The sequence below is a fragment of the Bombina bombina genome, chromosome 12 (genome assembly GCF_027579735.1).
Source record: "Bombina bombina isolate aBomBom1 chromosome 12, aBomBom1.pri, whole genome shotgun sequence".
Taxonomy (NCBI): domain Eukaryota; kingdom Metazoa; phylum Chordata; class Amphibia; order Anura; family Bombinatoridae; genus Bombina; species Bombina bombina.
In genome coordinates, this window is record NC_069510.1 from 126,987,174 (window position 1) to 126,999,621 (window position 12,448).

The 12,448-nt window shown below is 42.8% G+C and overlaps 1 protein-coding gene across 1 annotated transcript in view; it reads left to right on the forward strand.

Moving 5' to 3' along the window:
* The window catches only part of GPR107 (G protein-coupled receptor 107), a 216,710-nt gene that overhangs the window by 116,281 nt on the left and 87,981 nt on the right, over positions 1 to 12,448 (forward strand). Inside the window, exon 13 of the mRNA XM_053695827.1 lies at positions 3,456 to 3,586. Within this exon, the coding sequence (XP_053551802.1) occupies positions 3,456 to 3,586 (131 nt within the window). The remainder of the gene's footprint in view (positions 1 to 3,455; positions 3,587 to 12,448) is intronic.

Here is a 12,448-nt window from a genome sequence, read left to right on the forward strand (position 1 = left end):
ATCACTCCGTGACGTTCTTATTTAGCCTCAGGATGACTCACCTTCTGCAGTGCTTGAATATGTCAGCGTTTATTTCTGCAAAGCTTTATGACTTTATCTCTCTCCTGACTGCACAAGTTACCTGTTTTTCTCTTTTCTCCCTGCTGGCTGCATTTTTATAGCACAGTAATGGCCTTGTGCATAGTGGTGATTTGCTAACAATCACTTGTTTTACCTGCTGCAGAGTATTAAATGTATTAGAAAGTGTTACTTCATGTTTAATTTTGTATTTGAAGTAGCTAGTTTTGCTCACCCACTATTCTCAAGAATGTTCCTATTTTAATGGGCTGAGGCTGCTGGAAGACTAGCCTGTGTTATCTGTCTATATACACAAAGGCCAATAGCTAGGTGTTGGACTTTTTAATTTGTATCAACAGGCAAAAGCATCTATGCCAGATGACACAATAATGGTAAAGGAACTATTTGCAACAAATACTTCACTCTAGCAGGTAAAGTGGATCAAATTAAAAGGAGAGAACTTCATCTGAAGGACTTTGCCAGTCTAGTTCTGGCTCTGCTTTTGTAGTGCCCATCTGTAAAACCACAACAGAATACAAGAGAAGGCTGGATTTATAATTACCAATAAGTCTGCACTTCATAGTGACGGCACATAAAGAGAACTTCTGCCTGCTCATTAGCTGCCCTCTAGTGGTGCTGTTCATATTTCAGCATTGTTTTCTGTGGTTTAGTTACATGTAACACTGAGCCTAGGGTGTCGGTAGAGAAGGACTTTATGATTTAAGAAGGGTCTAGGTGGGATACAGCTGTCTCTATCGGTAATAAATACTTGCAATGCGGGGGGCGTTTCTGACCATCGGCCAAGATGGCTGCTTTGTGATTCTAGCTGCTTGAAGGAGAAGATGAAACCACGGTTTACTTCACCCTACACTGCTAATCTAGTATTATTTTGAAGACTCATTGATAGTGAATACCTGTGGAGCTAATCTACATTATTTTTATACCGGTTTTCAGTTCAGCAGCCTGAAATTGATGTGGTGCGCAGTGGAGGCCTACTCACGGCTTGGAGCCACATCTACTCCCCCAGTATCCTGATCATTCAGAACATCCAGTCATTTGTCCTGAAGTATGACAAATTAGGGAAAGTTATAATATTCGATATAGTTGGCCACTTTATGTTTATTCTGGAATAAGGACTTCATTGAAGGATAAAGCATTAACACAGTTACTGAGCTTTTATTGGAAGCACAAGAATGACATTGCAGCGCAAAATGGAAGCCGTGGTGGACTGGGAACATTCTGTTTCAAGCCTGATTGTTCATTACACGCAACAGTTTACCAGGGAGTTGCGACTGACTTTTACTGCACTTGGATATGAGAATGCCCCTGAGCAGTTTCTACAGCAGCCCCATGACAGACCAGCTATGGAAGCACTACCGGAGGCTGATACTGTAGCACCTCAATCCTCAACTCTATGCCGTAGCAGCACCACAGTCTCTAACTGCTTATCCTGTAAGTATGGGAAAGAGACCGCTTGTAAGCGTGCGCAAAGTACCTACAGCTGCCCAGTATAAGACGGAACATCCAGATGATTTGTTTCCCTCGCTATTGACTCAAGCGTCCACTGTATTGCTACCCAGACAACTAAAAGGGGGTGAGTGGATATCTGCGGGATCTCGCTATGGGTTCCATGTGAGGCATACACCTACAGATGGAGTTTACTGTTTGCAGACGGCTCCCCCATTTGCTCCAGATCTGTTTGTGGTTGGGCCATGTGAACTATGGCGGCGGGACGTCGCCATAAAATGTGAGAGATCTGCAATTGGATAAGAACTTTTTCCTCACTAGAGGCTTTGAGACGCTCAGGATTGAGGTGAATTGCTTGATACCAGGGTCGGTTGGAACTTGGTTTAGAGACCTCTCCCCTGCCTCTCTGAGACTATTTTGCTGTTGCTTACTTCAATGTTAGGGTTTTGTTTTGTTTCTTTATGAGTCTCGGGTTTGTTTGCAAATTTGAGCGAACTGTTCACAGACTGCCTCCGATTTTAGTACTTTAATCCCACACAAGTTTAATGCCCAGTAGCTTACTTTACCCTGCTATACGTCAGTGATCTTCTTTATCTGTTTGCAGTGCTTAGTATGGGAATCTACTAACATGCTTGGGGAAAATCTGTTGGTTGTGGTCTAGTTACTGTGGGGTAATGAGGGAGATAAAGAGAGTTACTGCTCTATGCACATATGCTGTTAGCTGGACAGTATAGATGTTATTTATATAAGTATGATAGTTCTCTGATATACAACATAGGAGATTTTGTCAGATCATTTAATATGCCATTTTTTGTAGCTAAATATCCTGTTTAAACATGATACCATATTGCTGCCATATGGCTTTAGATCTAGCTATATGAGATGTTTATACAGCCTTAGGTATCATTGTCCCTAACTGCTAAGTTACATCTTTACTCATTCCCATGTTGACATATTTGTGGGTGCCTATTTTATTTACCATATTTGTTATATTTTTGAAAAGTAGGGAAATAGATCCCTTTAAAGTAAGTATTTCAAAATGTATGCAGTTATTGTGCTAGCATTTAAACTTTTTATTTGATCCCCCAGTTTCGCTCTGTCAGCGGCCGAGACAGGGCGAGAGCTATAGTTGTTATTGTATTTCCCCCTGAAAAGGAAAAGAGAAAAAACAAGAAAAAAAAAGGTTTGCCTAATCTTAAGTGGACTTCTGCTATGTCTTATATGTTACTTGTTGATTATATTAGCACGCCCTTTCTTAGCATGTGGCCCTATGAGTATGGATGTGTACACGTGTATTTATATGTTTGTGGACATACACATTGTCCATATAGTTTACTTAAAGTATCATGGATTCTTACATATTGGTACATGGGTATACTGTGGTGGGCTACTAGTTTTTGCTTCCTAAAATAATAGTTTAACTACCTATTTTTATCGTTTGTAATGCGGAGTATAAGAATGTTATACTTGTGGGGTTTTTTTCTTTTTTTTTTCTTTATTCATTGTCCATTACAAGGGTCCAGAAGTGGCCCTATATTACGGGCCAAAGTGTGATGTTTAAGGTTCACTCTACCTTTTTTGTTTTGTGTGGTACAGCCTTATTTGTTATATGCGTGACAACCTTCTATATATGTGCGATATTTTAGATGCAAAGGTTTCAAAGTGGCCCTACATATTATTTTGCAAATTTGAGGTTAAATTATTAATGCTGTATAATATTATGGAAATGTGTGATATATGTACAGTACTGTATATTATTTTTACTTGCCCTTACGGGATGGGGGCTTATGTAACAGATTTCTTTGTACTGTTCTATTATGTACCTCAATAAAAATTATAAAATAGAAAGAAAAAAAAATACCTGCAATGCACTAGTTGCCGCTAATAGAATTTCTCTGTATGGCATTAATAAATGACTCTCTCTTTTCCAGGTCCTCGCCAATGTAGCCTATATAATCATTGAATCTACAGAAGAGGGAACAACAGAATATAGTTTGTGGATGGAAATTCTGTTTCTGGTGGACTTAATGTGCTGTGGAGCCATCTTGTTTCCAGTTATATGGTAAATTGCACCCATATTTTTACTTTTTTTTTTTTTCTCCTCTCCACATTTTGTAGCAGACATGTCTGTTGGTAAAGATGATCTTTCTAGCTTCATGACTATTAAGGCACAAACATAAAATGAAGAATGAAATGCTCAAATTGTGGTTTTAGATTGGCTAGAAGAATTTTTGTATTATGCACAAATAATTCTTGTGAGTTATCTCATTCTGAGATAAATACGAGACCCGCTGAGCATAAGGTGATAAATTCCAGTCTTTCTAAAGCTTGGGCTCCACCAAATCTTATACACCTGCCGTGACAATTTTACCAAGTGAAGATGGCGCTAGAAAAGCTATTTGTTCCCCCAAATAAACACATACAGTAAAAGTGGTTCGGTCCTTACTCACTGTGACTGGAATCCTTTCTGATTGAGTAAGGATGGAACCACTGTCTGAAACACTGATACAGTGTATAACAAGACTGCCAATAATACTGATTCTGTCCATCCTCTATTGTTAAAATTGTCTTTAACTTTATCTACTAGTTAGAAGATCTAGTAGATTTCTTTCCTAAGATATGGAGAGTCCACAACGTCATTCGATTACTAGTGGGAATATCACTTCTGGCCAGCAGGAGGCAGAGAGCACCACAACAAAGCTGTTAAGTGTCACTCCCCTACCCATAATCCCCAGCAGTTCTCTTTGCCTCTGTCAATGGAGGAGGTGAAGTTTGGTGTCTGAAGAAATTAATTCCTTTTCCGGGTATTTTTCCCTGCAAGCAAGGATTTGGGTTTAGCTAAGTCCACATCAATCTCTTCAGTAGAGTAGTGGTGGCTTTTAAGCTGTTGGGAAGTTGTGATGTAGTCCTTGCTTTGTTTCCTAACATATTACTGCCCATGGTACAGAAAGCCAGAGTTGGTTTCTCTGTTCTTTATTTTTCTACAGGTCTCTGTAAGGAGTATGTGTCCTTTCACGCCTTGTGAGCTGTCTTCCTGCCGGACAGCTAGACTGCAGGTAAGTGCTTTTGCCTTCTAGGTCTTGGAGACTTGCACTTCAGAAGAATATGTCGTATGCAGTAGATGGGGACATTTTTAAAATCTTTTATATAGGGTTTTCTTTGGCAGTGGGCAGGCACATTATGTATGTTGTGACTAGGGGTTAATGTTCCCTTTATTGGGATGTTTTTCCTCTTTGGGCTAATTTTGTTGAAAAACTTTATTAGTATGTGTGTGGCTTATGTTTTATACAGGGGATTTATGTATAAACTTAAAATTTGGCATTTGGTTTTCTTTGCTTGCTTAGCTAGAACAGGCTAACTGACAAACTGCTTGCTTAGCTAGAACAGGCTAACTGACAAACTGCTTGCTTTGCTAGAACAGGCTAACTGACAAACTGCTTGCTTAGCTAGAACAGGCTAACTGACAAACTGCTTGCTTTGCTAGAACAGGCTAACTGACAAACTGCTTGCTTAGCTAGAACAGGCTAACTGACAAACTGCTTGCTTAGCTAGAACAGGCTAACTGACAAACTGCTTGCTTAGCTAGAACAGGCTAACTGACAGACTGCTTGCTTAGCTAGAACAGGCTAACTGACAAACTGCTTGCTTAGCTAGAACAGGCTAACTGACAAACTGCTTGCTTAGCTAGAACAGGCTAACTGACAAACTGCTTGCTTTGCTAGAACAGGCTAACTGACAGACTGCTTGCTTAGCTAGAACAGGCTAACTGACAAACTGCTTGCTTTGCTAGAACAGGCTAACTGACAAACTGCTTGCTTAGCTAGAACAGGCTAACTGACAGACTGCTTGCTTAGCTAGAACAGGCTAACTGACAAACTGCTTGCTTAGCTAGAACAGGCTAACTGACAGACTGCTTGCTTAGCTAGAACAGGCTAACTGACAAACTGCTTGCTTAGCTAGAACAGGCTAACTGACAGACTGCTTGCTTAGCTAGAACAGGCTAACTGACAGACTGCTTGCTTAGCTAGAACAGGCTAACTGACAAACTGCTTGCTTAGCTAGAACAGGCTAACTGACAGACTGCTTGCTTAGCTAGAACAGGCTAACTGACAAACTGCTTGCTTAGCTAGAACAGGCTAACTGACAAACTGCTTGCTTAGCTAGAACAGGCTAACTGACAAACTGCTTGCTTAGCTAGAACAGGCTAACTGACAAACTGCTTGCTTTGCTAGAACAGGCTAACTGACAAACTGCTTGCTTAGCTAGAACAGGCTAACTGACAAACTGCTTGCTTAGCTAGAACAGGCTAACTGACAAACTGCTTGCTTAGCTAGAACAGGCTAACTGACAAACTGCTTGCTTAGCTAGAGCAGGCTAACTGACAAACTGCTTGCTTTGCTAGAACAGGCTAACTGACAGACTGCTTGCTTAGCTAGAACAGGCTAACTGACAAACTGCTTGCTTTGCTAGAACAGGCTAACTGACAAACTGCTTGCTTAGCTAGAACAGGCTAACTGACAGACTGCTTGCTTAGCTAGAACAGGCTAACTGACAAACTGCTTGCTTAGCTAGAACAGGCTAACTGACAGACTGCTTGCTTAGCTAGAACAGGCTAACTGACAAACTGCTTGCTTAGCTAGAACAGGCTAACTGACAGACTGCTTGCTTAGCTAGAACAGGCTAACTGACAGACTGCTTGCTTAGCTAGAACAGGCTAACTGACAAACTGCTTGCTTAGCTAGAACAGGCTAACTGACAGACTGCTTGCTTAGCTAGAACAGGCTAACTGACAAACTGCTTGCTTAGCTAGAACAGGCTAACTGACAAACTGCTTGCTTAGCTAGAACAGGCTAACTGACAAACTGCTTGCTTAGCTAGAACAGGCTAACTGACAAACTGCTTGCTTTGCTAGAACAGGCTAACTGACAGACTGCTTGCTTTGCTAGAACAGGCTAACTGACAAACTGCTTGCTTTGCTAGAACAGGCTAACTGACAAACTGCTTGCTTAGCTAGAACAGGCTAACTGACAGACTGCTTGCTTAGCTAGAACAGGCTAACTGACAGACTGCTTGCTTAGCTAGAACAGGCTAACTGACAGACTGCTTGCTTAGCTAGAACAGGCTAACTGACAGACTGCTTGCTTAGCTAGAACAGGCTAACTGACAGACTGCTTGCTTAGCTAGAACAGGCTAACTGACAGACTGCTTGCTTAGCTAGAACAGGCTAACTGACAGACTGCTTGCTTAGCTAGAACAGGCTAACTGACAGACTGCTTGCTTAGCTAGAACAGGCTAACTGACAGACTGCTTGCTTAGCTAGAACAGGCTAACTGACAGACTGCTTGCTTAGCTAGAACAGGCTAACTGACAGACTGCTTGCTTTAGCTAGAACAGGCTAACTGACAGACTGCTTGCTTAGCTAGAACAGGCTAACTGACAGACTGCTTGCTTAGCTAGAACAGGCTAACTGACAGACTGCTTGCTTAGCTAGAACAGGCTAACTGACAAACTGCTTGCTTAGCTAGAACAGGCTAACTGACAAACTGCTTGCTTTGCTAGAACAGGCTAACTGACAGATTGCTTGCTTAGCTAGAACAGGCTAACTGACAGATTGCTTGCTTAGCTAGAACAGGCTAACTGACAGACTGCTTGCTTTGCTAGAACAGGCTAACTGACAGACTGCTTGCTTAGCTAGAACAGGCTAACTGACAGACTGCTTGCTTTGCTAGAACAGGCTAACTGACAGACTGCTTGCTTAGCTAGAACAGGCTAACTGACAAACTGCTTGCTTTGCTAGAACAGGCTAACTGACAGACTGCTTGCTTAGCTAGAACAGGCTAACTGACAGACTGCTTGCTTAGCTAGAACAGGCTAACTGACAGACTGCTTGCTTTGCTAGAACAGGCTAACTGACAGACTGCTTGCTTTGCTAGAACAGGCTAACTGACAGACTGCTTGCTTAGCTAGAACAGGCTAACTGACAGACTGCTTGCTTTGCTAGAACAGGCTAACTGACAGACTGCTTGCTTAGCTAGAACAGGCTAACTGACAGACTGCTTGCTTAGCTAGAACAGGCTAACTGACAGACTGCTTGCTTAGCTAGAACAGGCTAACTGACAGATTGCTTGCTTAGCTAGAACAGGCTAACTGACAGACTGCTTGCTTTGCTAGAACAGGCTAACTGACAGACTGCTTGCTTAGCTAGAACAGGCTAACTGACAGACTGCTTGCTTAGCTAGAACAGGCTAACTGACAGACTGCTTGCTTAGCTAGAACAGGCTAACTGACAGATTGCTTGCTTAGCTAGAACAGGCTAACTGACAGATTGCTTGCTTAGCTAGAACAGGCTAACTGACAGATTGCTTGCTTAGCTAGAACAGGCTAACTGACAGACTGCTTGCTTTGCTAGAACAGGCTAACTGACAGACTGCTTGCTTAGCTAGAACAGGCTAACTGACAGACTGCTTGCTTTGCTAGAACAGGCTAACTGACAGACTGCTTGCTTAGCTAGAACAGGCTAACTGACAGACTGCTTGCTTTGCTAGAACAGGCTAACTGACAGACTGCTTGCTTAGCTAGAACAGGCTAACTGACAGACTGCTTGCTTAGCTAGAACAGGCTAACTGACAAACTGCTTGCTTTGCTAGAACAGGCTAACTGACAGACTGCTTGCTTTGCTAGAACAGGCTAACTGACAGACTGCTTGCTTAGCTAGAACAGGCTAACTGACAGACTGCTTGTTTAGCTAGAACAGGCTAACTGACAGACTGCTTGCTTAGCTAGAACAGGCTAACTGACAGACTGCTTGCTTAGCTAGAACAGGCTAACTGACAGACTGCTTGCTTTGCTAGAACAGGCTAACTGACAAACTGCTTGCTTAGCTAGAACAGGCTAACTGACAGACTGCTTGCTTTGCTAGAACAGGCTAACTGACAGACTGCTTGCTTTGCTAGAACAGGCTAACTGACAGACTGCTTGCTTTGCTAGAACAGGCTAACTGACAGACTGCTTGCTTTGCTAGAACAGGCTAACTGACAGACTGCTTGAGTTTGAAACGAGCGGCAGCTACTGGCATCTTATGTTGTAGGCAGAGGGAAACGCGTGACTTTTACTTGCTGCGTAGTTTCCACTCTCTGCCGGTCATGTGACTTCTCTCTGCTGTTGAATATTCACGGAGTGGAGCAGCGTTATTGAATTTCAGTCTCTTCAATGTCGATCTGCTATAAGATCGTTTTAGAGACTTCTGGCAGCCAAATTGTGGTATTAAAAATCCTTAATGTGACAGTGTATTTAAAAAAATTCTACAATTTGGGGAATTTTTCATTTAGTATTATGGACATGGACCAAGGCTCTTTTTTTTTTTTTTTTTTTTTTTTGACAAATGCTTGTTATGCCTAGAGGCACTATCTGCTTTTCCTATGCTGGGAAAACGTAAGAGGAAAATTAGACATTCATATAGTAAGGTTTCTGTTCCACCTACTGCTACGCAGGTTGCCCTCCCTCATAATTCTGAGGAGGATACGCCGGTAGCCTCTGAGGGTGAAATCTCAGATTCGCACAGTATTATTCCTTCATCTGACACGGAAGAAGTAAACTTCAGATTTAAGCTTGAACACTCTTTGTGTACTGTTAAAGGACGTATTGGCTACTTTGGACGACTCTGATACTTCTGTTGTTGTCAACCCTAAGAAGTCTAGTAAACTTAATAAATACTATGATGTTCCTTCCTCTGTTTTTCCTGTTCCAGACCGTGTGATGGAGATTATTTCACAGGAATGGGAGAAGCCAGGGATTCCTTTCTACCCCTGTATTTAAAAAGATGTTTCCTGTTGCTGACTCCATTTAAGGTTCTTGGCGCATGGTGCCTAAAGTAGCAGAGGCTATTTCTACTCTGGCTAAGAACTACAATCCCTATAGAGGATAGCCACTCATTTAAGGATCCCATGGACAAAAAGCTGGAAGCTTATTTGAAGACGCTGTATGTTCATCATGGTCTCAAATGGCAACCTGCAACTTATATTGCCACAGTAGCAAGTGTGGCATCTTATTGGAGCGACTCCTTGTCTGAATAACTTTTAGTAGAGATTCCGTTGGAGGAGATACAAGATAGGATTAAGGCTTGAGATACAAGATAGGATTAAGGCTCTCAAACTAGCCAATTCCTTTATTTCTGATGCTAACATGGAAGTTATTAGACTGGGAGCCAAGATGTCTGGCTTCACTGTCCTAGCCTGCAGGGCATTGTGGCTAAAATCTCGATCAGCTGATGTTACCTCTAAATCCAAGCTTCTGGCGCTTCCTTACAAGGGTAAGACCTTGTTTGGAGCTGGTCTGGCAGAAATAATTTTTGATATGGGTGGAAAAGGGTCTTTTCTACCGCAAGACAAGAAGAACAGACTCAAAGGACGTCAAAGTAAGTTCCGTTCCTTTCGTAACTTCAAAGGTCAAAAGTCTTCCTCTCCCTCTTCCAAGCAGGAGCAGTCCAAGTCTTCTTGGAAGTCCAATCAGTCTTGGAATAAGCTGAAGCAATCAAAGAAACCCTCAGCTGTGTCTGTCAGCATTAAAGGTTGTCCCCCGGTCTGGGTTTGGATCAAGTGCGGGGCAGACTTTCTCTGTTTTGTCAAGCGTGGAGATGAGATGTCCCAGATCCTTGGGCTGTGGACATAGTATCTTACGGTTACAAAATATAATTCAAAACTTTCCCTCCCAGGGTCAGATTCCACCCCTCAAGATTTTCTGCAGACCAAGTAAAAAGAGAGGCATTCTTGAACTGCGTTCAGGACCTTTCCTCCCTGGGAGTGATTGTTCCAGTAAGGGAACAGGGTCTAGGATTCTATTAAAATCTGTTTGTGGTTCCCAAAAAAGGAACTTTTCGACTCATTTTAGACCTAAAGTGCCTCTACAAGTTTCTCAGGGTACCGTCCTTCAAAATGGAAACCATTCGTTCCATTCTTCCTTTGGTCCAAGTGGGTCGGTTCATGATGACCATAGACCTGAAGGATGCGTATCTTCATGTTCCCATCCACAGGGAACATCACAAATTCCTGAGATTCGCCTTTCAGTTTGTGGCTCTTCTGTTTGGCCTTGCCACAGTTCCCAGAATTTTCTCAAAGATTCTGGGGGCTCTCTTGGCAGTGATCAGGTCTTTGGGAATTGCAGTGGCGCCATACCTGGACGACATATTGGTTCAGGCGCCATCTTTTCAACAAGCTAACTCTCATACAGAGATCTTTTTGTCTTTTCTACGTTTCCACGGTTGGAAAGTGAATATGGAAAAGAGTTCCCTTGTTCCAGCTACAAGGGTGGTTTTCTTAGAGACCATAATAGATTCCCTATCTATGAAAATGTTTCTGACGGAGGTCAGAAAATCCAAAATACTCTCCTCTTGCCTCTCTCTTCAGTCTACTGTTCGACCATCAGTGACTCAATGTATAGAGGTAATTGGTCTGATGGTCGCTTCCATGGACATCATTCCCTTTGCTCGATTCCATTTGAGAGCTCTGCAATTATGCATGCTCAGACAATGGATCAGAGGCCATTCAGATCTGTCTCATAGGATAGATCTAGACCAGTCGACAAGAGACTCTCCCGTAGTGGCTTTCTCAGGGAACATGCTTCCGGAGACCTTCCTGGGTGATTGTGACCTCGGACGCTAGGCTGGGGAGCAGTCTGGGACTCGTTAAAGGCTCAGGGAATAACAGGTTTCAGTCGGACGTCACCTCAGTGGCTTACATTAGCCACCAGAGAGGAACTCGAAGTTCCTTAGCCATGAAGGAGGTGGCAAGGATTATTCAGGGGGCGGAAGCTCACAATTGTTGTTTATCTGCCATCCACATTCCTGGAGTGGACAACTGGGAAGTGGATTTCCTGAACAAGACAGACATTTCATCCCGGGGCGTGGACTCTCCATTCGGAGGTGTTCTCCAGGTTAACCCTCAAATGGTGGGTGCCGGAGTTGGATCCGATGGTGTCTTGGCAGAACGCCAAGTTTCTAAGGTACGGTTCAAGGTCAAGAGATCCTCAGGCCGCTCTGATAGATGCTCTGGCGGTTCCTTGGGATTTCGGTCTAGCATACCGGTGTCCTCCGTTTGCACTCCTTCCACGAGTTATTGCTTGTATCAAACAATAGAGAGCATCTGTAATTCTAATAGCTCCTGCATGGTCTCGCAGGATCTGGTATGCAGACCTAGTAAAGATGTCTTCTCGGCCGCCTTGGAGGTTGATTCGCGTTACCTTATCTTTCATGCGGATAAGTTGGTTCTTTGTACTAAATTGGGGTTTCTGCCTAAAGTGGTTTTAGATAGAAATATTAATCAGGAAATTGTTCCTTCTCTCTGTCCCAATCCTCCTGCTCATAAAGAACGTCCATTGCACAATTTGGATGTTGTGTGTGCTCTAAAATTTTACCTACAAGCGACTAAGGATTTTCGCCAGTCTTCTGCCATTTGTTTGTTTCTCAGGTAAGCGTAAGGGTCAGAAGGCTACTTCCACTTCTCTTTCTCTCTGGTTGAGAGGTATGATTAGTTTTGCTTGTGAGACTGCTGGACAGCAGCCTCCTGAGAGAATTACAGCTCATTCCTCTAGGGCTGTCTCCTCCTCTTCTTGGGCTTTCAAAAATGAAGCTTCTGTGGAAAAGCTTTGCAAGGCTGCAAATTGGTCCTCTCTCCTTACTTTTTCCAACTTTGATACTTTTGCCTCGGCTCAGGACTCTTTTGGGAGAAAGGTTCTTCAAGCAGTGGTGCCTTCTGGTTAGGTCTGCCTGTCTTGTTCTCCCTCCCTGTTCATTCTGTATCCTCTAGCTTGGGTATTGGTTCCCACTAGTAATTGAATGACGTTGTGGACTCTCCATATCTTAGGAAAGAAAATAAAATGTATGCTTTCCTGATAAATTTATTTCTTTCTGGATATGGAGAGTCCACAACCC